Genomic DNA, 26,742 nt, shown 5'->3' with positions numbered 1-26,742 from the left:
GGTATAACATTGATAAGAAATAGTTTTTGATAGCCAATAACTTACCATAGATAAGACTTTTTGGACCATGGTTAACAACTAGACGATGGTGGTTTTCCCGGTCAAAAGTAAAAATAAATTACTTATTAATTTTCCCGTACTACCCCCACACGATCATATTTTGTACGTTATGACCAACTACGAAATGCTCGACGCCTCGTAAAAATTTAACGGCTACATTCTAAAACTTCGATTGCTCTGTCCGTCTGTTGATGCTTGTATTGTTATTGTTTATTTCGTTCACGTTTCCATTTTATACCTAAATCCGTTTTTCAGACTTCGCGCACGATGACTGATTGTCCTCAATTTCAACTAATGCCCCAAGTCGTGCCCATCTTTCGCCCGCAACTGCCACCGCCGCCACCTAACGCGTTTCCCATGCAGCCTGGCCAACCGATGTTTCCAATACCGACTCACTTCGGGTTTCCGCCGATGACTTGGTCGCCGATTCATCACTTTCCGCCGCCACCGACTCCGCCGTTGAATGCCTACAACAATCGTCAGCAGCACGCCGAAGAGGAGCATGAATATAACGCTCAGCCACAACTGGAACAACCTGCGTATAATAACAATAACAACGGTCCTTCAAACGATTCTTTGCAAAACGATCCTTCAAATTTGTCTCCGCGTTCGGCTCGCCAGGCGTACACTCGTAACGTGTCTAATAAGGTACTTTTGAGGACCATATTCATATTTATTTTATGATTTGAAGAGTGATAGATTAGGCAAATTGAGATTCACCTATTTATTGATCAGAGAACATCTAAATAACCCTTTACGTACCTTGTACGTAATATCGGATGTTATGTGAGCATTGTTTTTTTGTTCATCACTTATCTTAAAATAATAAAAATATATAAAGGTTTTAAGCTAATATAAATTAACATAAATTAATATTTTATAATTTGAAATATATTTAAATTTTAAAATTTTAATGACATTATCATATCAGTGCATTTACACCATGGTAAATATGATGTCGTTTGTGGAAATGTAAAGAACATTTTTTGTTTAAATGAAACTTGTTTGAACTAATGAACGACTGTATTGTTGGCGTGTCACTAGTCATGTAATATGTTTTAAAGCTTTCATGTCAGTATTACTGTCTCACACCATTCTATTTAATGAATTAATAAAACAATTTTTTATTTCTATAAAATTTAATAGAAAACAAGAAAGGTAATAAGAATATCTTTCATCATTTTATCTTTTTTATATTTATACAAAACTCACTGTTGACCTGATCGTGTGTGTACTGCCGAGGTTTTGGGGGGGGGGGGCATTTTACCGAGTATTCTCATATCTTTCGACAATCAAAACGCCCAAAATTAACTATAATATAATTATAATAGCAACAACAAAATGTAATATATGGTAAAACTATTTTTAGAATTATTCATTTTGGTAAGAGAATTGTTATTCATTAATTGTTATTAATATATTTATTATTCTATTTTTATTTATTTTTAATTATGGTTTTTGCTTAGATAATATACTATTGATGGAGCTGTTCCTATTTAATCAATGAAATAAAGTTGTTGCCAATATAAGCAATATAAATTTCTTAATAAGGTGCGTGATGTGCACATATGCCAAGTTATTCCTTGCATGTTTATCATATGAGTAATCAGTATATTGAATTTTGATTGGTCGACGACCATCCAGCCAGACCGTTCCAATAATTATACAAGGAATCTTATAGCGCATGTACACTTTAAACACAAGAGACTCATTACTAATATCACATTTACACTGGCTCTATCCGTAGTATATTATTTGAGAGTGTTTGACTTTTTATTCACCTTTAAATTAGTGGAACAACAAGTAGTGATTTAAAAGTTCAAATAGGCTGATAATAAAAAATAAAAGTAAAGTAGATTGAATTGAAATTCTACATTTTTAAAATTATCAAAAAATCGTTATAAAGGGAGAAACTCGGTTAGGTTAGGTTAGAAAAAAAACTATATTTTATGTAATTAAACATGCAAATATTGATAATTATACATTTAAATTGAATGACATTTGAAAAATTGGTTATTATTAAGTAACTTCAAAAGGTCACTAACATGTCACCAACATTTTCATAAATGCGTGCATAAATGGAATTGATATATATTTGCTTTTTTACTGTATTTATCATTTATTGTTCCTATTTCTAACTAGTGTTTGTTTACATATTATAAATTTGTATATATTATAGATTAGCTTGACAACAGTTTTATTATTGTCTACTACCATAGAGGATAGAAGTATGTCTAGTACTAATGACTTAAAAGAAATTGTTTGTAACCCGGTGCATGTCAACATTGATGCAGGCGCAAATACAAGGGGGATGTCATGGGAGCAACGTCCCTACCAAATATCACTAATCTAAATGAAAAATAAATTTTAATATTATATGTCAAGCAATGATAAATATTATATTTTTCTGTAGCAAATATGTATTGACATGTTTTCAAAAACCAAAATAAAATTAGATTTTGCTCTATAATTTTTAATTTAATTTCATATTTATTTTTCTTAATTAAAAAGTTTTCTTTTCAATGTACCTACCTATTTTTTTTATACTTATAGTTGAAAGTTTATTTCTTTACAGTGTTAAGAAATATTTATGGTAAACCATAATACTTATAATCAGGGGTTGTTTGGCTAAAAATATTGGCCCGGGAAATTACCTTATGACCGGCCCACCATCCAATAATAATAATTTTTCATAAAAGTCTCCTTTATTCATTGATTAAATGCCTGTAGAACTGTTTACATCTCATTTACTCTAGGTTTTTATCATAATCTTACAATTAAATACAATATACTTAAATACATGATTTTTATAAAATTATTTTTAATTCAAGTACATTGGCTCAGTGTTATAATACGACTACTGGCTCACCAGGAACTTTCACGGTATCCCAGTGGACCAATCTGCCACTGCTTATATATTATAGAATTAATGAATTTTTATGTCCACAATATAAAATGCCTCCCCTAATAATTAATCTGGATTCATGCCTGCACTGATGCCTTGTATTCAAATAATAAAATAAATATTTACATATTTTTCATTAAAAATCTTATTATAACAGTACAAAATGTACACAAATAATATTAATAATAGTATGCAATGTAGTTATTATACAAGTACATTATGATCCATGCTTTGTAAATACAAATATTATAGTTCCAGAATTAATTTTTGTGGTATAGGTAATTATTTAATCTGTTAAATTTTTAAATAAATATAATATTTATTTATTATTTATTTTAGTCCGACACAAGACATGAAGAATTCAGAAAATACTTAGAAGAAAATGGTATTTTGTCAACATTTACAAATATTTTAGCTGAAATGTACCAAGATCCTTTACGGCCTAATGATCCATTGGGGTACGTAATTCTTATACCTAAACGAGTAAATTAATTAAAAATTAATATTTATATATAATTCTATTATTTAAGATATATTCGTGATAAACTAAACTGTTCACGGCCAGAAATAGTAGAACTTTCAAATCTTCGTCTTTGGTGTGATCAGTACCAAACAAGAACAGTGCGCCTAGAAAAAGAATTAAAACATGTGATTGAGCAACTAAGAAAATATGAACCATACAATACTGATGATTCTCTTTTTAATGAATGTTCTACAGAAAATGATTGTAAATCATGTGTATTAGATGTTACAAAATTAGGACACGTAGAAAGTAAGGAAGAAAATTCTAACCATGAATTAATTAAAAATAAGAACCAATAACTTCTATAATTCTAAAAACAATACTAATGAAAACCTAAAAGATTTTCAAAGTTTGTTATTGTATCTTATAAATATTTTTTACAATTTTATTCTTGTTAAAGATAATTTTTCAATTTTTCTGTTACTAAAACTAGACTTTATACATATTTAATTTTAATGACGTTATTTAAATTAATAGTTTTATGACAGATATTAAATTGTTAAAACTTAGTATACTCTATTTAGAGAATTATTCATAAAAAAAAAATAAAAATATTATTTATGTTATAACTACATTTATATTGTCGAATGTATTTCTTTTTAAAATATTAAGTAAATCCATTTTTGAATACTCCTTTTGTGCTTCTATTGCAATTTTTTTTTTTTTATTATCTATTGACTTATTTTAGTTTTTTTTTTCTGATGATGTTTTTGGAAATTGTCTAATTCTAATATAAATGATTTATTATTTTAATTAGTATGTATTCATATTATGATAAAGTTTAATTTTAATTTTTATCATACCATCATTGTTATTTGATACAAATTATTATTTGATGGTACTAAGCATTTCATAATAATTATTTTATTACATACATTTTTGTCTAACCATATAATTTTTATTATATATTTATAGTATAGATGCATACATGGTGTATGATTTATTTATAATGTATAATTTCTATGTGTGTATGATATAAATATTAATACTTTGGTTTTAATTTAATTTACTCTTTTTTTTTTTTAACTGATATACATGGATTTTTTATTATTAATTTTTTTTGTTTAACTATGATTTTATTTGTATTACATGAGCATAGCATTTAGTCTTACTTATTTACTATTGCTACAGGAAACTTGTTCCATTTGTAGAAACTTGATCTTGATTTATTATTATTATTTTTATTTTTATTATTATTCAAAAATAGACTACTTAATCTAATTGTGCTAAATGATATATTTTACTAATAAATATTGAAATTTATTTGATTCTGTATGATATTATATTTTATAAATTATTTATAAGATAAAATAATTTTATGAACAATTAAAACACTCCCTGTTTACTAAAAAACAATTACAAGGCTGTATATTTATATATTATTCATAAGGAGGGCCAAAGGTAAACATTTGGTTTATTGATTATTTTGTTAAAAGAAGCATTGATTTTAGAATTATATTATCAATTTAAGAAGTAAATAAACTTAAAAAATCATTAGTCCATAATATATTTATTCTGTTGTTGGTTCTGTTGACTGAAAATTAATGCATTTAGTTTAGTCTCATTAATGCGGTTTACATGTTTTACAATTACTTATCTATTTGATAAGTATATAATCAGTGGGTACTGATTCTGCTTCTTATAGCAGATTTCGTATTTTTGAAAACATTTTGGTGTTCGCTCAAAAGCTGTAGACATCAAAGTATTTCTGTTTTGTTCTTGTTTTCAGAAACTTATACCTATTTGGAGTAAATAGGTATGATGCAACAATTGGTATTTGGCATTTTTAAATATAAATTTAATATAATTATCCCTTAGTTAGACTAGCTATAAATATTGTAATGATGTGAATCATTGGATTGTAAAATACTGCACAAATATTTTATAATAATGTATACTATATGATCTTAAACCATTTTAAAAAATAAATAACGGTCCCTTCGATACCTGCACAGACAACATAAATCGAACAATAAAGATTCTTGACATCCTAAGTAGATTAAATCTTCAAAGGACCGGTCCAAGGTCCATTCCGCCATACGTCCCTATATAACAGGGACACACAACCTTCTTCCCGGGCTCTTGATCTTAGATCGTCAGTGCTTGCACACTGATTGCAAGATTAATGAAAGAGTCTTATGACAAATGATTACGTGCGAAATTTAAATTCATCTTTTTGATTATGTGTTCTGTGCGAGTGTTGAAGAGTGTTCAGCTTCAGTGTATCAAATCCTGCGTTTGTCTATTTTCAATCTCATTATACATATTACATTATACATTCGAACAACTGCTACAATACAAGTAAGTGCTATTTTATTTGACTTTTCAAACTATCCAGTTGCGCTGATCGACTCTCGAACCTTTGTAACACCGAGAGCCCTCCCTTAAACAAGGAGGAAGGTAATCAACCTATAATACAATATAAATAGCCATCACATTTACATATTACCCTCTTAAATATTTTTTTTTATTTTTGTATTTTCGGGTTATTACAATATTGACAATTTTATTAATTATAAATAACTTATAGTGCCTTGTACTATATAGTGGCTGTTTATCTTTACTATTGTGTAATAGTAATAGTATCATTGCGACCGTTGACGAGCGTTGTGTAACAAAAAATATCAACAATATTACAAGTTGTCTACTACTGTAGGCCATGCGACTATGTTATATTTTTTTTATAGATTTGCAAAATTCATTTTTTTTTTTAAATCGGGTAATGTTGTATGTTATTATTATTATTATTACCTACTGGGCCATTACATGTTGTATTATATAAACTATAAAATCAATTAATTATACTTTATATCAATATTATGGAACTTATTTTACAAAAGAAAATGATTACTCATAAGTAGAACGCGGATTTCTATGCAACCGCATATTTTTTTCCTTTCAATATTTTTGGATTTTTGTCAGTTATCTCCACGAATCATCATAATTTGAAGCTAAAGGTGAAATTTTTTTTGCATATTTTTGCATATTTTGGCAAAATTCAAAATTTATTGCATATTGAAGTGTGAAAATTTAAAAAAAAATGTATAAAATAATATTTTGTCTAGTAGAAAAATAAATTTCATAGTCACTAAATAATAATTTATATATATATATATATTTAGTTATAAAATAAATAATGGATTATGACGTAAACTTAATCGCTCTTGCTGTATCAGTCGATTATCGACATACTACTTGCTTCAAATATGCCCCAATAACTTCGGTTGACATCGAGGGTTCGTTTTCAGTCTTTAAAAATATGTTGACCGATAAACGACACAGCTTCATAGAAGATAAACTTGAAATGCATATGATTATTTATTTTAATAATAAATAAAATTTTAAAACTAAATTAAGTTTAGAAAATTCCCTAAATTTTTTTATATTAAGTATTTAAGTAATTAATTTTTATAAGTTGAATTATAAATTTTAAATAAATAAAAAATTCTTGCACATTTTTTGCATATTTTTTACATATTTTCATGATTTTTACTGCATATTATATGGCATATTTCGATACTTTTAAGTGCATACAAATCCGCGCTCTACTCATAAGTTTTTGTGCAGCGTTTGCTCGTCGTCTTTGGTATTAGTATATATAGGTTTAATAATCATTTTGGAAGAGAAATAACAAGGAAACGCACTCTATATTTAGAGAAAATATAACCTCTAGACTAGGAAACAGTATTGGTGATGGTCGATTACTCGATTTGTACATCATAGGGATGGGAAACTGGCGGCTTGCATACTTTTTTCATCTGGCCCGTACTACATTTTCAAATTACTTCATAAAATTGAAAATGTAGTATGGGCTGAAAATTCCTTCATAACATTTCATCGTTTATCGGTAAGATTTTTTTTTAATTATTACTTTCTTTACTCTGGCTCGCTAGATTTCAAAGTTCTATAAATTGGCTCTTTAGTAACTTTGAGTTGCCCATCTCTGGTGTATCAGATGGAATATATGGCCTGGCATTACTTTCAATTGAACAACAACAGTTTGAGAGGTTAACTTTGAAAATTAATCAATAAATTTGCTAAATTAAAAGCATTTAATTTCATAAAACTCACTGAACCTTTCTTTTTTACGTGTAAATTAATTTTTTTTTTTTAATGAATATTTACAATCTGTACACATTTAGTTTATACAATAAGTAAATTTTGAAGGCTTATAGTAAGAAAACAAAAAGACATGTGGACTTAAAAGAATGGGGCCTACAGTGACACCACTTTAAATTTCATTACTCATCAAAGGTTAATTGTTTAGTAGATCTCTAGGCCAGCGTCGTTTTAATTGACGAAGTGTATTGATTGGGTTGGTTAAAGAACGGACATTAGAGATTAAATAATTAAAATTTTATTATTGTCTCATTTATATTATTTAAACAAAAAAAAAAAACACATGTATAGTAAAAAGTGACCATATTCAATATTGTATATTAAATATATTTATAATTATTTATCATCTATTAGCTGAGATGGACCTTTGTAAGATTAAGAGCTTGCTGGATTATTTTGCCATGGATAATTGAAGTTCTAGTTGTGCCATTGCTCTAAATAGGTACTTTATCACAACCATTGATATTTTATTTTTGATGAAAATTATAGTATTTCTTAATTATTTGTCTCTTTGTTTGGCATTATAAGCATTCTATAAAAGACTAGTAAATAAAAGATTAGCTATTTTCAATAATGTCTAAATATCATTGATGGTAATACAAGGTTCATGGTATAATTACATGATAAATGAACTGTAAAACAATTTTTGTAAAGTTTTTTTTTATTTGTATAAAAAATATTGTCATAAGTAAAAAAAAAAAAATTATTTAATAACATTTTTTTTCTGTAATAAATAACATTGAATTGTTTGCTTTTAGCATAGGTACATATTATGAATGCAAATAAATTTCAAAAGCATTTGCTAATGATTTGTGTTCATATTAATAAATCAAATAAATACAATTATTTAAATGGAGTGTTGTATCTACAAATATTAATAGGACAAGCAATTTTAAGTATACATACACGACGATAATATATCAAATCAGCTTAGATATTATAGTGAAAACATTTTAGTACGGGAGTAGCAGTTATATAACCAGGGCTCAAGACTAGATGCACTTACAATTGGGAAAAAACATATGCATACATATGCAATTAAATACTTAAATATGAAATAAAATTATTTATTCACATTTAAATGACATTAAAAAAAGAAGATGAAACAAAAATATATAAAAATACATTCAAATTAATTTAAGAATTTTTATAATTACCTATGTAAGATTATTATATAATCAAGTTCAAGATAAATTTTAATACAAAAATATACAAATATTCATTAAATATAAATTTGCTAAATAGGCAATATGCATAAAATCTAAAGCCCTGCATATAACAATCAAAACTATAATGTTAAAATTCATCAATGGTTTACAAAAATTGTTAACTGTAGTAAAGTATAATAACTATCATAATTAAGTATATTTTAGTGAAAATAATATTATTTGCTAATTTTATTACATTGAAATAAAATATAAGAAAATAATAATTTATATTCAATAAAAGTAATAATAATTTAGAATGACCAGATGGTTCACATACTGTATCTACATAAAGATGTTATATTGTACAGGTACAAACTAAAATATTTGACAGGAGTTAATTTTAAATTAACATTAACTTTTAATTCATTTAAATCAGTAAGATAAAATATAAGATGTAAGATAAGATTGGATATTAGAATAAATACCTACCTAAATACCTTAGGCTAACAGCAATTTACTATGCATATATGATACTGAAATTATGTGATATCATCTAAATACAAAAATGTTTTAATAGACAAAACTGGGGATGAAACTATACTTAACATGTTGTATTTATAGCATCAATTTATAATCAGTTTATATTGATTTATACTTTTAAATCCACTGGTCTTAGAAATTAATGCCTTCAATACAAGCTACTGCTTAAACATGTGTACACTTTTGTTTACATTATTAAACGTAACCAATTAATGTTCGCAAATTTTAATAATCAAAATGAATAATAATAAATATCTAAAATAATCCATATTATACTATAATAATAATAGCTAAATAATCAAGTTATTTTCACATTATTAATCCAGGGTAAATTAGGTCAAATAAAAAACCAGAAAAATAGTCTATAGGTCACATACTTTATTAATACAAAATTTGGTACAAAAAAGAAAATTCAAAGTAAAAATATTCTGTTGTTTTTAAAAACTGTAATATGTATAGCTTTAAATAAAATAACCAAAGTTTATTAGTTAGTGTTAAAAACTGAAAAAATGTTGTGAATATATATATTTAATAAGGAACCCCATATTTATCAAAATATGAAATAAATTTTAAGGACACATCAGTAGATAAGTGAATTTTAAAATTAAATATCTTAATGTGCTTGGACATTACATACCACCTGATCTTTCTTGGTATATTTCTATAACATCATCATTGATCATACCCAAAGATTTTGGTGTATCATCATCGGTGATTCGATGCCCATCAAATACAAAACGCAATTCATCTACTTGAAATCCTAATTTGCTGCAATAAGAACGTTTGAGGCGGCCCAAAGTAGTGGCAGACTTAACACGAAAATGAACTTCATTAGTCATCTCACTGGTGATCACACGCAGACGAATGTATTCATCGGACACTGAAGATTTATCTTCAGAAACTTCCAATGATCCAGCATTGGCATTGACTTCAAGAGCACTCTGTTCAGTAGGCTGCTCGGAAGTGCTGATTTGCTCAGATGTAGATGGCTGATTTGGAACTTCTTCATTACTTGACATTATCTACAAAGAGTTAATAATATCAAATGCACTTTACTAATCATACCAATGGTCTTTTTAAAAACTCACCACTAACGTCAACGGACAATAGTAAAACTCAATCTGGATTATAAACGAGAATTTTGGGAAATCATACACTTATCAAATAACTAATTAACCAAGCAAATCTCCAAATTTTCACACACATCTATCATTTAATTTTATGTTTAATAATAAAAACACATTCATTAGATATATTAACGCTTGTTAAAACAATAACACATGGTAATAACAAAACAAAAAATAAGTAAATAGTAAATTACCTGATAGTAAACGAGTGTAAATCGAGATTCCTGGATATTTATTATCAACAAAGATGGCTGACGTCAACAATATAGTTCCCTATTTACTCAATGTTTAAAGGATTAAGAAAAAAAAATTAAAGATATAAGAACCAATGTTTATGTTGAGAAAAATTACAAATTTCTAATAAACTATTCGCTTTTTTTGTTTATTGAAAATTTAACCTAATAATATTAAAATTTTGAACGGGACAATACAAACGAAAATGGCGGCTATCATAACGTCATAACCACACATTTTCCAATATGTATAAAGTAGGCTTGCCATTCGTTCTGATTTAACCGGAGCAGTCCCAGTTTTAATGATATATCCCAGTGTCTCGCTTGGTCATTCTGTTTGTCCCGGTTAATAGAAACTGAAAAAATAATATTTAATTTAATATTAATTAATAGATATACATAATATATTATTGTACACCATATTACACTACATTTTGGTTATCGTATTATGTTATCTTATGGCTAAATCTAATGGGCATGAATATATACCTACAATAATAAACAATAGAAATGTAAATTTGTATTAGCTATTAAATTCTAACAACAGGATATACTTATTTTTATTTCCGTATGAGCGTTACATCAGAAAAAAATCTGTTTTTCATATTAATGTTCCTGTTAGGGATTATATCTTGTTATCCAGTCTATATGGAATGCTTAATTTATGTGCCACTGCAGACATAAATAAAGTAATAAAAGGCTCTGTTGAATTGTCTTTAATACACGACCAAGTAATTAAAAAATGTAATATTCTTTGGAAATTATCCGGGTGGCCAAAATCGGCTGAAGTAATTCAAAATATATTAGGACATACACTAAGTAGATCCGGAGAAATGCGATGGCATAGTTTATACGACTCACTTCGACTCACACACCCACATTAAGCATTAAAAATAATATTTTAAATTTAAACAGAACTCTAGAAATAAATAACAAAAATTGTTTACGGGAACAAGAAGAACATTTACACTGAAGAACACTGAACACTAAATGTACAGCTCCTATTTCGGAAGCGTTAGATATAATACAAGGTGAGATAAATACATATTATGGTGTAGTACTACCATGCCTATTAGCGTTGAGAAGAAAAATCAAAATATTAGCAAACCCTGACCATAATACTTGGATTTACTGTAAACCTATAATCAATGCGTTGTTAAAAAGTATTGAGAAAAGATTTGGAAATTATTTAAATTTTACTACTTCCGAATTTCTTAATGCTGCTATAGCATTATTATGCTATAGCAGCATTGTCTTATCCGCGTTTTAAAAAACGTTGGTTGACATGCGTTAAAACGGAATTTCATGACAAGCTCATACAAATTTTCAAAAAAACAGCCACCAAAATACTTGTTGAAAAAATACACCAGTAGAATTAGAAAAATTACCTGAAAATCAAACAACTTACGACTTTTTTGACTTTGGATCTTCTTCTTTGACGTTAAACGGTATACCAAAATCAGTATTTATCATTATTATGTATTAATCGTTGCCCATTGGGTATTTATTTTGCTGTGTCGGCTAATTTATGTATATATATAAATATACATATACATAAATTAGCCGACATATATTAATGTATTACATTCTGCAGGTTGATATTATGAGAATACATTTGGTGAAATCAAACATACATACAAATTATAAATAAAAAAAAAATAAATTATAATTAATAATAATAATTATAAATTATAGCAACATTATGAATCTAAACGAATCACTCAGGGGCTTTGTCCGTTTGATTTACCACCGATGAGTTGTTTTTTAATGTTTCCGATGTAAAATGTTATTATAAGATTCAATATATATATAATTTGCCAAATATTTTTTCGCATTTTAATATGTTAAAAATATTTGCTTTAAATTTGATGGTCCTTCCCCCCCCCCTCGGAAAATGTTAAAAATTCCCAATGTGTCCTTTCAAAAATATTAAATAGTGACCCTTGCCATAAAGGTTCTGTTGGTTGATGTGCCAAGCCACGACTCATGAATATATTGCGTACAGCAGTGTTGGGCAAAATCGATTAATTTACGATGAAATTACGTAATCGATTACGATTAATTTATTAAATTATATTAGTTACTAATCAATTAATCATTTTTTAAAGTAATCAGTAATGGCGATTACATTTGTAATGCATTACAAATAATAATAATAATAGTAATTAACCATGGTTAATCGCTATTAATGATTTTATTTATATTATATTTCTTTAGACTAGATAGTACGAATTTCCAATTTTCCAACTTAAGTCCTAGAACCAAGAATTTATCATATATATTTATAAAAAAATTAATATTGTTAGCAAAAATGCATATTATAATATGAACTATTATACGACACACACAAGTATTTAGTTAGAGCCACAGAGGTATGACGGTCGAAAGGAGTTTTTCCACACTTCGGAAATTAAAAACCTAGCTTCATTCAAGGATGACTGAAAATAGACTATCAGCATTATGTCTAATTAATGTATATCAGTGGCGTAAATTAGATCCAATTTCTGGTGGTGCAGAAGCATATTCTCAATTTATAATTTCCAACACACTAATTTTCTAATTTCCTAAGTAAAATTCTTCCCAATAAACTATATATATTCCCATATATTTCATTAAATAACAAATACATTTTGAATTATTTTAGCATTAAAACCTTTATTATTATAATATTAATAAAAAAAAAAAAAAATCAAATTTTGTTTTTAGTATGCTGATTTCCTTGGCTCTTGAAAATAATATTATAGGTAGGTATACAAATGTCAATGATTTTCTGATAGTGCAAAAACATATCTTTGCACCATCACATTTTAGATGTGGTGTTGCAAGTGCCATTTTGCACCACCCAGTTTACGCCACTGATGTATATCATAAAGTAGATATTTTAGATCAAATAGATCATATTATTGATATTTTTGCCAATTTTAAAAATTGGTAACTTGAATTTGTGTTGTAAAAATTATTGTTTTCTTTTTGTTATAAGATTTTGTAAAATTATAACTTGCCTCCCCCCAACCAAGGCTCCGGAGCCGCCCCTGGTAAACCCCTAACAAATTTAATACCTCTGATTTAATTTTAAAATAATATTTTTTTAGTTATAGATAACCTTATTATTGAGTAGTATCACAGATTATATATAGCTTATAAATAGTTATTACTGCCATATTACAAAAAAATATTTGTTTAAAACTATTGATATCAGTAGCGTACATAGGGGTGGCCTAGTGACCCCCCCCCCCAAATGTTTTAAAAACTTAAAAATTATTTTAAACGTATATTATATTTTAATGGTGCTTTATGCTTATTTAGAACTTGCGTTTTGGGAAAAAAAAATCGTTTTGGGACATTCTGTAAATGAAATTTTGATAAGCACCTACTATGTTTTGTTAGTAATTCTTAGATTACAGTGGTAATTTTACTTTTTCCATAGTAGCCCCTCCCGAAAACATTTTCTGTATACGCCACTGGTTGATACAATACACAAAGACAATATAAAAATAGTATACATAAGTTTCCATTACCTACCTGGTACTCGATGCGAAATTTCTGTCTTACCTAGCTACTTTTTAGTTTAATATATAAAAATATGCAAATGAATACAATTCCGGGCCCTACTTATTATTCAAATAAGAATTACATTTTTTTATTAATTATTAATTTATTCTATTCATTCCAATAGTTCCATTTAATGTAGCGAAATTAATAACATACTTATTTATGGTTTTTATGTTATAATTCTTACACAAACAGTGAAAATTAACAGTAGTTAAAATTATAATAATGTGTAAATTTCACCTTAATAAATAGAGGCAAAAATTTAAATCGGAATAACCCTAGAAAAATTATTTTCAGATTTACAGTAAAAATACTGAAAATCCCTTGCATTTTACTATTATTTTTTTAAACTGCTGTAACATAGTCAATTTTGGACTTAGAGAGTTGGCTAAAATACTAAAATTCATTAAAAATTTAGGCCATAAATAATTAGTGGTTAATATAGGTGTTTGTCATTTAAGAAAAAATAAATAGCTACTCCTACTTTATTCTAGTTGAAGCACCAAATATATACAGGTAATAGAAACATAAAAATATAAATATAAAACATTGAATAACTACACATTGTTTTTTTTAAATTATAATTGCATAAATTTATTACTTTATTTCCTCTATTATCTAAAAAAATATAGTTCTCTCCAATAACGATAGTTCGTAAATATTTCAGACCATTCTCACATACCAAAAAAATAAAATAAAAATTATAAACAACAAATATTAAAATACAAAGTTTATTTTGACGTTTGATGTGGTTTGATTGCATTCAGGGGGTCTTAAGCACCCCCAATTCCCCCCCCCCCCATATTCGCCTATGCCTATATGTGAATATGTCAATCTTTTAACATTCCAATTTTATTATCTCACTTTACAATAAACACTTCAAAATCATAATCACCAACAGTCGAAGTATGTGATATGGTGTAAATTATTATAATATAGATATTATATTTAATTATAAATTTGTTTATATAATTGCATACTGTTTACACGATTTAATATTTATTACTCAAATTTTTAACAAAAAATAACATACATTTAAAGAGTGATAATTTAACAGCGATAAATTTAACTTACTTGGTAACACTATCTAATAATTTGATTAATGTTAGGTCACTGTTATTATTCATTCACGCCCATTATTAGCTAATTATCAGTCTCTTAAATACATATACTCATTACTTTTTCTGTAATATAGGTCTAGATTATTACGATTTATTATTATAGTTTATAACAATATATTATCAATAATTTCGGATAAAAATACTAAATAATATTACATATTTTTATTTTTCTAGTTCTGTCGTTCTAAATTATAACTAATTAAGAAGTTGAAGTTAGTGAAGTTTAAAGTGTTTAAAGTTGTGGTAACTGAAAAATCGCATCGAGTATCAGGTAGGTAATGGAAACTTATGTCTACTATTTTTATATTGCCTTTGTGTATTATGTCAACCAGTGGCGTATACAGAAAATATATTTCTGACCAATATTTGCAAGTTAAAGAATATGGAAACAAATATTGTCAGTTATTATGATTATTATTTGGGTAAGGGGCTTTTAGCTCAATAAAATACACAAATATGCCTGCATTTGTGCATTAAAAAATGACTAAATACCTATGCAAAACAAAAAGTACCAGGTATTATCTTGTAAAAAAAAAATAGGCGAGTAAAATTATTAAGGACTTATATAACTCCAATAAATACAAAAATATATAATATGCATAAATGCACCAAAAAATGACTAACTAGTAAATGTGTGGTAAAAAAAGTGTTACTTTAAATTATCTGATAAATATCTCGGTTATGATTGTAAATGTCTATAACCGCAGCAATATCTGTGGAGATAATACCACTATTTGTTCCACAACCAAAAATGTTATGATATAAGATAAATACAAATTGATACCCGTGATCAAATTGACATTATTGAATTTATTGTCATATTATAATGATAGACTAGTAATTTATATTCTTAATTATTTATACATTAGATTTTTTAAATAAATCAATTATTTTATTTAAAAAAAATACGAGCCATGGGGGGGGGTGAATGCCCCCTTCCCCCCAAATATGCCCTTGCTTACGAGTATATGATATATGAAACTAAAACACAAAGTGATTTTTACTATTTAATTTTAAAAATTTCAACCACAAACTTAACTTAATAATCTATTTTGTGTGTTTACTGGGAAATTTCAGTAAATTTATTGTGAATTTAATTGTTTTATTTATATCTATATTACCCACGGCCGGCGAAAGGGCAAGGTAGAAAGGACTAGAGCTCCATGGTCTATAACTTCGAAAGGGCCCGTCATCTCAGCCTTTTATACAAAACTAATTTATAATCTCATTCGCCGTAGCATAAGATGCAAATTTAAATATATTTACTCTACTAAAATATGTACAAGCCTAGATTAAATATATTTAATCAATGCAAGTAGTACTTATGTATGGCTTAACCAAACAAGTGTAAGTAAAGGAGGCCAGAAATCACACAGCACCGGGACTCTCAAAAGTTCTCGCCGGCCTTGCTAATACTGTAGAACTAGAAAAAATGATTATAAATATCCTATATTTAAATTTTTAGAATGACGCATTAAAGAGTCTAAAATACACCACTGCATTATAACAATTTAAGATTTAAATTAATAGTACGATGAGTCTTACTAGTTTAAATTATTTAAGCGAGTTATATGAAAATAATTAAAGGTATTATTACTTATAAAAATAAATATGTTTCAGTGTTATACCATTTTAAAAACTACAATGACCAACCAACTATTAAATACTGACGAAAAATATTTATTGAAAAATGGTCGGGTTCTTCTAAAAGAAATGTTTGATGGGTTAGCGTACACTTACCCTGAATTTAATGTATACCCAGAGAGTCGAATAGTTGGATTAAAATTGGTAAGTCGTAAATGTTTATATGCTTAAATTATCTACTGATAAGTGTTAGTACTACTCAGGGGCAGACTGAGAGTACTTCGGCCCGGGTGGAGAAGATTTGAGGAGCCCACAATTTTTTTTGTATGATCAAAAAATTTACAGCCCACTGTGCTCGATTATCATAGGCTAAAATCTCCTAAAAGGGTGTTTAGCACCGCCAATATATTTTAGAAATATATAATACTTATCATCATTCATAATATTATATTATATCGTTTACTACTTAAAATCTTTTGTCTAAATTTAGACATTACTGAGACAACAATTTATTAGGTACTTATTTTTCAAATAACTAATGATTAACAAATAATTTTCGTTACGTATTGTATTGTAGAATCGAATACTGATATCAGAATGGTCGAACATTCGAATGCTCGAATAATTCTCATCACTGGCAGAAATAGTTTATAATAATAATACGAGTATAATAGGTAACAAATTAATGAATGAAATATCAAATGCTTATTATTTAAATTTAAATTTATAAATTCAACATTTGATGCATTACGGTGGACGATTATTTTAAATAGTTAACGGTTTCTGACATCTATTTCATCTAACAGCTCTTTTTTTACTGACATTAAAAGCAAAAACTCCAAATTTTTCTAATTTGAATTGGATCTTAATTTAGTTTTAATGAATTTCAGCTTACTAAATGTATGTTCACAGGTAACTTCTGCAACTGATAAAGTTAAAAAAAATGCATACGCTCTGCATAGTATAGTATAAGCAGACACATGTAAATTTAAATTATATATCAAACTTAGATACTATGCAAGCAATTTTTCTTGACGTGGTTACTGTAAATTGCATTACCTGAAACCATAAACAAAAATATTATTGATCATGATTAAATAAACATTGTAAATAAAACGAATATTTACACTATCAATCTTACAAGGATTCATATTTGTATGGATCCCATTAACTTCTTTGTTTTCTAATTCGATTTCCATGTCACTTTTCTCTTCGGTTATATTAGCAAAATTTAGATATATCTACGATATTACAAGTAAATAATAATATTATGTAAAAAAATTCGTGCCCCAGGATTGTGTATTTGTGTTTTATAATCAATTGTTGTTAATTTAGTAACTATAGCATAATTGAATATAAAATTATAATGTAATATATTTTTATTAAAAAAATTTTATAACGAAGGGGCCTCTCACGACAGCGGCCCCGGTGGATTTCTCTCACTCTCCGCCCAGGCCAGTCCACCACTGGTACTACTAGTACTGTTAATTATAATAAATGAATAAAATATACTTTAGAAGTCAGAAAAACGCGTATGTTTACTTGGAGGTGGTGGAGCGGGACATGAACCCTACCCATTTGGTAAGTAAAATATAGAAATAGATAATCAATTATTAGGCTACATTTTTAATTTTATTAAAATTAAATGCATCGGTAAAGAAAAGTTAATAATGTATTTTCACTTAACTGTTGATATTAAGAATATTACGAAATAAATCTACCTAAGTGCGGTTGGATAAGTATCGGGTGTTTTATGTTTTAAGAGAGTTCCAATGAGACTGAAATGTAAATGTTAAGAAGAGTAGTGAGACCAACTATGTTTTATGGTTCGGAGTGTTGGGTTGTTGACAGGATAATAGAATAGAATAGTTACGGGTATAAGAATGCTTAGATGGATGAGTGGATTGACAAGAGAATATAGAATAAGAAACGAATATGTAAGAGATGGAATTGGTGTAGTATCGATAGTGAACAATGTGAGAGAAAATAAATTGAGATGGTTTGAGCATGTAATGAGTCGAGAAAAAACAAAAAAAGATTGGTTATGAAAATAAACGTTGAAGGAAAAAGAGGAAGAGAAGGACCAAAAAAAGAGATGGTTGGATATGATTGAGAATGATATGAGGATAGTTGGTGTGTGCGTAGGAGATGTAGATAATTAAGATAAGTGAAGGTTTAATACAAAGGTAGCCAACTCCAAATAGTTGGGAGAAAAGCAAGGAAAAAGAAGATGAAATAAATTACATGTATATATATGCCAATAAGTATATGGTTTCGGAACAATTAATCAATCCTGAGATATAATTTAGGATTATCTACTCAATATAGTCTAATATTAACCATAAAATAAGACATATTAAATTAAGTTTTTAATGATTAAGATAACAAAAATATAAATAAAAAAATCTTGAAGTTAAAAGGAATATCCATTAGAATTAGTGTTATCCGTGAAACAAAAATTATGTCACCATATATACCTTTTGCATTGCTTAGTATTTTTTTTACACACAATTTTCGTACAAAATGTTTATAGATCAAGGCTCTGAAGTAAACCATTGGAGATCTCATTTAAATTAAACGACGGCATGGTGACAATTCATCCAGATAATTAGTTAGAAATCATAATACTATACTTTCAAAAATAAGAAATATCGGGTTTTTTATGTATATTAATACACATTTCCTAATCCGAGTTATTAAACTATAATAAATTTACCTTTTTTTTAACTTTGGACGTTTATTATGTATTTCAGGATATGTAGGTGATGGGATGTTATCGGCATCTGTGAGTGGTCACGTATTTACATGCTGCTCATCTCTGAATATTTATCAAGCAATAAAATACTTGAATAATTATAATTGTAAGTAACTTTTTTCCATTATTTATAGAAACTGTTTAAATTAGAATTATATCATTTAATAGGCAATGGTGGTATTATACTTATCGTAGCTAATTACACTGGTGATGTTTTTAATTTTGGATTAGCCTGCGAAAAAGCAAAAAAAATTGATAATATTGAAGTAAGTTATATAATATTTGGTAAAGTATTAAAATTAAAATAAGGATATTGTATAAAAATAAATTATTAATTTCAGGTGGCTGAATTAATAATTGGTGATGACTGTTCAAGGCCCGGTGGAAAAGTAGGCAAAAGAGGAATGTGTGGTTTATTGTATGTTATAAAGGTAATCGTATACTTTTCGTGAAATAATGTTTTGTATTAAAAATTACATAAATTTTAATTGTTTTATTGGCAAAAATAAGTAGAATATTTCATTTAGTTCTTTATTTTTATTGATGATTCATTGTTATTTATGTGTTACCATCTTATGTGATCATATTATATAAGTGATCATTATTTTTAAAAAATATTTTTTAAAAACTTTCTGTGATCAAAATGACGGATTAGTTTCATATTTTATATAATTCATAAATTGTAACAGATTTTTAATAATTTAAATTTTATCGCACTTGAATCTAAGAATATTTGGGACAAATACATTAATTTATATTGTTTTTAAAAAACTTCAAAAATATACCTACTGAAATACAGAGTGGGGCGAAACAGACAGCGCAATTTTGAAAGGATATTAACAAAAAACTACGCAACTTACAGACATTATATTTATTTAATTTTATTCAGTACATCATACCGTTTTATGTATCAAGTTCTAAAGATGACATCAGAAAGATGATGGCCGTCAGCAGCGATACATTGATGAAGGCGATTTCTGAAGTTTTCTGCCGCATTTTGACACATTTCGACTGGTATAGCACCAATTTCCTCCCTAATTCGCTCTTTGAGTTCTTCCAAGGTGTGAGGCCGATGCTTAAAAACCTTTTCCTTCAGGTAGCCCCACAAGAAAAAATCACAAATGCTCAAGTCCGGTGAGCGCGCGGGCCACCTTACATCATCTCTCAGAGAGACGAAGTGCATAGGAAATATCTATCACAGCTTCGTCATTGAAACTCAAGCAGACTCAACTCTTGGACAATCATAATCTTTTAGGGGTGGAAGAATAAGTCTTGATGTAAAATCCTCCTTACTGAGCGGTTAGAAATGCCCAATGCAATTGAATGCTTTCGAGCAGAACGCGTAAGCGACTGAACAATAGCTTCTCTCACTCTCGTCAAATTTTTGGGTGTACTTGCCGTCTTGGGTCTTCCTGAACCCCTAGGTTTTAGTGTAGAACCAGTTTCTTCAAATGGATGCACCCAATTCGCGATTACATTATGGTGAGGTACGGTATAATGACGCCCAAGGTTAAACTGCAGTTGGAAAGCTCGCCGAGTTGCAATGAAAGATCGACAATTTTCAAAAAACGTACAGACGGCGAAGCCCCCGTTGTTCACCAGACCAAACCATGGTAATGATAGATAACGGCATGACCCGCCCGATGAAATGACACCATCTTAATCGCACTATCCCCACCACACGGGAAGTACCAAACTTTCAAAACTGCACTGTTTGATTTGCCTACCTTGTATGTATTTAAAATATGAAACTATAAAATATACAAAAATATTACAATTTGATTCAGTAGAACATAAGTAAAATTTGTATCCAGTTCTATACATATATTAGTGATGCAGTGGCGGATCCACAAGGGGGGATTTTGGGTGTTAACCCCCCCCCCCACCAGGAAATATATAATAAAATCAATAGTTTTATGAATTAAGAAAAAGATTTTTTTTTTTTAAAGTATGAGGGTAACTACTACATATGTTCCACAATTTGTATGTAAATATAACATATATATTATGTATAATACAAATTATACAAATTATACAATTAAATATATTATTACATTACATAAAAAATTATATAAATTATAGTTCTATTTGGGTTTACAATACTTTGACGATGTTCGGTTCGAGTTCCGTTCGACATAAAAAAATCAGGTTCAACTTATCACTATGATTGCAATAGTGATTATTTTTGTTTTATTTTCCATTTAGATATTAGGTGCGCTAGCTAAACGTGGTGAGAGTATTGACAATTTATTGAATATTGGTAAAAAAATTAATGAAAAGTTAGCATCACTTGGAATATGTGCAACTTCATCAAATGTACCAGGAAATGATCCATCTTTTTTACTTGAAAAAGGCGAGTTTGAATTTGGAGTTGGATTGCACGGAGAAGCAGGGACTTCAAGAATTAAGGTATATAATCTTATTGAAATTTGAAAATATAATATCTGAATCTATCATTAGACAATAATTAAAATGTTAATAACAAGAACATTTGTAGTGAATCATTTAGTGCGACTTTAGAGGTACCAATTTCCAGAAATTAATTAGTTGATGTATTCAGTACATTAATTTAAAGTTCCCACCAATATCTGACGTAAAAATAGCGTACCTATGCAAATCTTGTCCACTATTAATTTATTATTATTAAGGTACCCATATTCATAAAGTTAACTGCCCTTTTGATTTTTCCTACTATTCAATTTGGGTGGGGCGCTTGTAAATTACGCCCACATTAAGTAGGTAGTAAAAGTACTATAATAAATTGCGCCCGGGGTTTTTCGGTGTCTAAAATGGGTACAGTAAATTGCGCCCATAGTATCTACTATCTAAGTAACCTCATATTTATAATTTTATGGATAAAATATTAGTTACAATCTGAAATGTATATAAAAATGAATATTATAAATATTAGTATAAATTAGTACAAATTATTATTAGTATAAATACCTATAATATCTAATACCTAATAACTAAACACCTAACCTTATAGGTTCATACATTTCAGTTGTTCCTACATTTCAAAACACCAAATAAAAAAAAATAAAAAAATTATTCAACAATGCAATGAAAACACTATTACAAGGGCTGAATATGTGAAGATGTCTCATTACTATGCAGATAACTTATAACTGTATTTTTTGGTATTGGGACAAAATATCCTGTAACAAAATATCCAAGGTTAAAATATTCAACTGATAAAATAACCAATATATAGGACAAAATATCCAAATAAAAAAAATTATAAAAATCTGTATTATTAAAACCTGTATAATTTTTTTTATTTAAATACATTGTTGTTCATATTTAAATCACATTTTAATAACATTTAACATTAATAATACTTTATATAACAGTTATAAAATAATAATAATAAAGATATATGTTGTGTTATATAATAATTATAACTTTTATTTAATGTAGGGCGTTACAACATAACATAATTTTATTTTTACTATTATTATTTTATTACTATATTAAAAAATATTAAATAATGTTAATTTTGATTTAAAAACGAACAATTTATCTAAATAAAAAATAAATAAAAAAATTATGTACAGATATACTGATTTATTATTTTTTTATTTGGATATTTTGTTTTATACATTGGTTATTTTATCCCTGGATATTTCATCCGTTGAATATTTTAACCTTGGATGTTTTGACTTGGATATTTTAGTACAGGATATTTTGTCCTAGATTCGTATTTTTTATTAATATTTTTAACCTAGCAAAAAATATATAAAAAACTATAATTAATACCATAATATTAAAAAAATATATATTAATTTTCCTATTTTTATTAATTAATTTATTCATTTCAAGTAAACCAAACATTTTTGAAGGACAGTGATAGTCGCCTCCTCATGGTGTCCCCTGAGTAATAATATATGACTATCATAAAAATATAATATTTCTATTGGACGCAATTTACTACACAAAAATTTATACCTGAAAAATACCGGGCGCAATTTACGTTTACCCTATAATACACTAATAAATAAATCATTATAATTTTACTTTTTAGGCATGTGATGTGAAAGATTTGATCTGTTTAGCAGTAGATAAAATATGTAGTACATTGGGTTTAAAAGAATTTAGTGTTATTTGTTTGATAGTAAATAATCTAGGATTAGTATCACATATTGAATTGGGTGCATTGGCTAAATACACCAAAGAATACTTTGGTAAGTATAAAACCTATAGTTTTTTATATTTATTTAAAACTATGATTGAATTTTATAATTTTATTTATTATAATATCAAAATGATTACTAGGCCTCACTAAGTTTAAACTCATATCGAGGCCTAGGATAATGATATCTATACAATCAGGGTCGTATTTAAAGAGTGGTTTGGTAGGCAATAGCGCCCTTGAAATATTTTTGAATACAAATAAATGTAATATTGTAAATTTATATTTATTTTGATGAATAGTTGAAGACACTTGTTTTCAGTGTTGTACTTTAGGGAAAAATTTTAAATACGGTCCTGAATACAAAATAAGAGATTAGTTTCTTGGTTCTATAACATAATACTAATCTTTATATATATTTACTATTTATAGTTAATAATATAATATACTGATATAATTATTAAATTAATATAAATCAAAATGTTAAAACTATAGAGCAACAAAAAATTAATATTAGTCGTATGTTTGTTGGAACATTTCTTGTATCATTAAATATGTATGGATTTCAACTAAGTGTTATTGATGTGAGCGATAACCCAGAATGGATTAATTATATCGACGAAGAAACTTCTGCATTTGCTTGGGCAGGAAATCATTTGAGTATCAGCAGTTCAACAAAGAAAAGAATACAAGAAAATATCATTTCATCAACTCTTGATGACATAAATTCTAAAGTAAATATGATTGTGAAGATAATAAGTAATTACAATCATGAGTGGTCGATTATTAAATTAATTTTACTATATTCTCAACTTCTTAAAATAAATATATATTTGTAAATTTATGTTTAACCTTGAATAATAAAAAAAAAAAAAAAAACTCTAATAATATGCATTACACATTTTATTTTGATTGTATAGTAACCAAAACCTAAAATAATTTCAAAATTTTCATTTATAATAAATGTTTGTAATTATAGATACTGCCTTCTTATACAAGGATAATTTGAGTTTTGACAGTAAGTTTATTTAATTTAACCACATGGCGAATGTAGGTATTTACTTCTTAAATGCTAATAAATACTTGGCTATTTATAGATTTTATAGTTTAAATATAAAGTGCCAATCAAATTATAATTTTTATGACCATGATTAAATTAATTTAGGGTCTCTTAACTATGATGTTAATATTTTACTGCAATCAAATGATAATTATTATAAAAGTAATTTTTCTAGTTTTTACCCACATTGATTTAGAATATTACATTTTTATAAGAAATATATATAAATTCTTTATGATTTTTTTTAATTTAAAGATAATAAAAAAATGATTGAAAATATTTTAATATTGTAATGTAACATATATTAATATATAGTTAGGTGTATGTATATCAGAAAAATCAGTCCTAGTATTCAAAAATATATTGACACAAATAGGAAAAGATATTTTAAAAAATGTTGATGTTCTAAACAAACTGGATCAGGAAATTGGTGATGGTGACAACGGTTCAACTATTTCTCGGTTTGCTTCAGGTAGAATTCTAATTTTTTTTATCTTCAAAATATAATTCTATAATTTAAAAAGTATTGTAATATAATTATCTAGAAATGTTAACATCTCTAAATAAACTTCCGTTAAGCCATCCAGCTAGTGTTTTGTATTCATTAGCATTCATTTGTGAAGATAAAATGGGTGGTGCTTCAGGAGCTCTTTATAGTTTATTGTTGACGGGAGCTGCAAGTCATTTGGCTTCTAAGGACTATTTAGACTGGACAGGGGCATTACAAAATGCTCTAGAAACCGCTATGAAATATTCAAGTGCCAGAAAAGGAGATAAAACTATGGTGATTATAAAAATCTACTTTGTACTTATATATATATATTATTAGCCATAATATAAGAAATATAATTTTAATGAAAATAATTAATAAATTATTTTTAGTTTGATCCAATAATAGCAATATATGAAGTATTTCTGAAATACAGTAACGTAAGTTATAAAATTAGCTCTAAAGATTACAGAAACATTTTAGAAAAAGCATTACAGAATGTACAAGATGTTTGCAAAAATGTAAAAGAAATGAAAGCAGAGTTAGTTTAAAAATCTTATTTTAATTTTTAATTTTTTTGGGTTATATTAATTGCAAAATAATTTGATTATTTTTTAGATTTGGTAAGGCTTCTTATGTAGAAAGTGTTACATCTGTTGGTAAAATGGATGCTGGAGCTCATGGTGTAGCAGTATGGTTTAACTCAATATATACAGCATACAAAAATAACACAGAATAAAAAAATTATCAATTTAAATATGTAGTGTTAAAATAAAATAATTAATTGTATTTACTTTGGTGATTCATAATAAATGAGAAATAATATTAAGTATATTTTTTTTATTAAAGAATTGTATTTATGTAAATATAATTTGTAAAAATAAATAAATTATAAAATAATTGATATCTAAATTAATGCATTACATAGTAAGTATACAATTAAATATGTTTAGGCTAAATCATATACATTTTTTTAAATGTTTAATGAATAGAATGTAATTTAGTTGAAAAATTAAACCATGGAAAGCTTTTTTTTAACTTTAAAACAATAAAAATGTATTTATTAAAATTATTAAAAATAGTTAAACATGAAACATATAAGAACTTAAAAATTACTTATTACCTAAATTAGTCTTAATAATATATATAAGGAGTCCTTAATTAGATGCTAAAAGTAAGTATGATATTAAATTAAATTTATGTAAAATCGTCAGTGTATTTAAATATCTTAATAGATACATGAATCTATTTAATAATTAAACTATAAGCATGTTTAACACGTCTATATTTTACTAGAGATTACATAATTATTTTTAAATATTAATAACTTTAAAGTATATATATATGAACAAAATGTAGACAGCTAAGTAAAAAGTAAATTGTTCAATTTATT

The 26,742-nt window shown here is 26.9% G+C and overlaps 3 protein-coding genes across 7 annotated transcripts; 2 read left to right on the top strand and 1 right to left on the bottom strand.

Annotated features, from left to right (window-relative positions):
* Window positions 1-89: 89 nt before the first annotated feature.
* On the top strand, window positions 90-3,839 carry LOC112688323. Of its 3 annotated transcripts, none has more exons than XM_025561476.1 (4): window positions 90-243; window positions 316-708; window positions 3,305-3,423; window positions 3,496-3,839. In XM_025561476.1, the coding sequence occupies exons 2-4, from the start codon at window positions 328-330 to the stop codon at window positions 3,785-3,787; spliced, it is 792 nt and encodes a 263-aa protein (XP_025417261.1). In that variant the 5' UTR covers window positions 90-243; window positions 316-327; the 3' UTR covers window positions 3,788-3,839. The 3 variants fall into 3 exon arrangements, with proteins under 3 accessions (XP_025417261.1, XP_025417259.1, XP_025417260.1); XM_025561474.1 differs by having other exon boundaries at window positions 91-257; XM_025561475.1 differs by having other exon boundaries at window positions 92-708.
* Window positions 3,840-9,836: 5,997 nt separating this feature from the next.
* Window positions 9,837-10,992, bottom strand: LOC112688339 (small ubiquitin-related modifier-like). Of its 2 annotated transcripts, XM_025561498.1 has the most exons (3): window positions 10,617-10,978; window positions 10,384-10,501; window positions 9,837-10,317 (listed from the first exon to the last, which is right to left on the bottom strand). In XM_025561498.1, exon 3 carries the CDS (start codon window positions 10,312-10,314, stop codon window positions 9,925-9,927), a length of 390 nt encoding a protein of 129 aa, XP_025417283.1. In that variant the 5' UTR covers window positions 10,315-10,317; window positions 10,384-10,501; window positions 10,617-10,978; the 3' UTR covers window positions 9,837-9,924. The 2 variants fall into 2 exon arrangements, with proteins under 2 accessions (XP_025417283.1, XP_025417284.1); XM_025561499.1 differs by lacking the exon at window positions 10,384-10,501 and having other exon boundaries at window positions 10,617-10,992.
* Window positions 10,993-15,431: 4,439 nt separating this feature from the next.
* Window positions 15,432-26,141, top strand: LOC112688338 (PTS-dependent dihydroxyacetone kinase, dihydroxyacetone-binding subunit DhaK-like). Of its 2 annotated transcripts, none has more exons than XM_025561496.1 (13): window positions 15,432-15,599; window positions 16,949-17,116; window positions 18,430-18,493; window positions 19,666-19,773; window positions 19,836-19,933; window positions 20,009-20,098; window positions 21,873-22,076; window positions 23,692-23,851; window positions 24,295-24,533; window positions 25,175-25,331; window positions 25,405-25,643; window positions 25,742-25,890; window positions 25,968-26,141. In XM_025561496.1, the coding sequence occupies exons 2-13, from the start codon at window positions 16,973-16,975 to the stop codon at window positions 26,086-26,088; spliced, it is 1,773 nt and encodes a 590-aa protein (XP_025417281.1). In that variant the 5' UTR covers window positions 15,432-15,599; window positions 16,949-16,972; the 3' UTR covers window positions 26,089-26,141. The 2 variants fall into 2 exon arrangements, with proteins under 2 accessions (XP_025417281.1, XP_025417282.1); XM_025561497.1 differs by having other exon boundaries at window positions 15,432-15,603.
* Window positions 26,142-26,742: the final 601 nt, after the last annotated feature.

The sequence above is a fragment of the Sipha flava genome, unplaced genomic scaffold, assembly GCF_003268045.1.
Source record: "Sipha flava isolate LNK unplaced genomic scaffold, YSA_version1 38_pilon_pilon, whole genome shotgun sequence".
Classification (NCBI taxonomy): Eukaryota; Metazoa; Arthropoda; class Insecta; order Hemiptera; family Aphididae; genus Sipha; species Sipha flava.
This window is presented reverse-complemented; position numbering and strand designations above follow the sequence as displayed.

Excerpts from the sequence above, each read along its gene's own strand:
- LOC112688323 (XM_025561474.1), top strand. Across the intron at positions 709-3,304 it reads CTCGTAACGTGTCTAATAAG|TCCGACACAAGACATGAAGA; the intron begins GTACTTTTGAGG and ends TATTTATTTTAG. Across the intron at positions 3,424-3,495 it reads CGGCCTAATGATCCATTGGG|ATATATTCGTGATAAACTAA; the intron begins GTACGTAATTCT and ends CTATTATTTAAG.
- LOC112688339 (XM_025561499.1), bottom strand. The coding sequence starts at position 10,314 with ATGTCAAGTAATGAAGAAGTTCCAAATCAGCCATCTACATCTGAGCAA.
- LOC112688338 (XM_025561496.1), top strand. The coding sequence starts at position 16,973 with ATGACCAACCAACTATTAAATACTGACGAAAAATATTTATTGAAAAAT. Across the intron at positions 20,099-21,872 it reads GTTTATTGTATGTTATAAAG|ATATTAGGTGCGCTAGCTAA; the intron begins GTAATCGTATAC and ends TTTTCCATTTAG. Across the intron at positions 24,534-25,174 it reads TTGATGACATAAATTCTAAA|TTAGGTGTATGTATATCAGA; the intron begins GTAAATATGATT and ends ATTAATATATAG.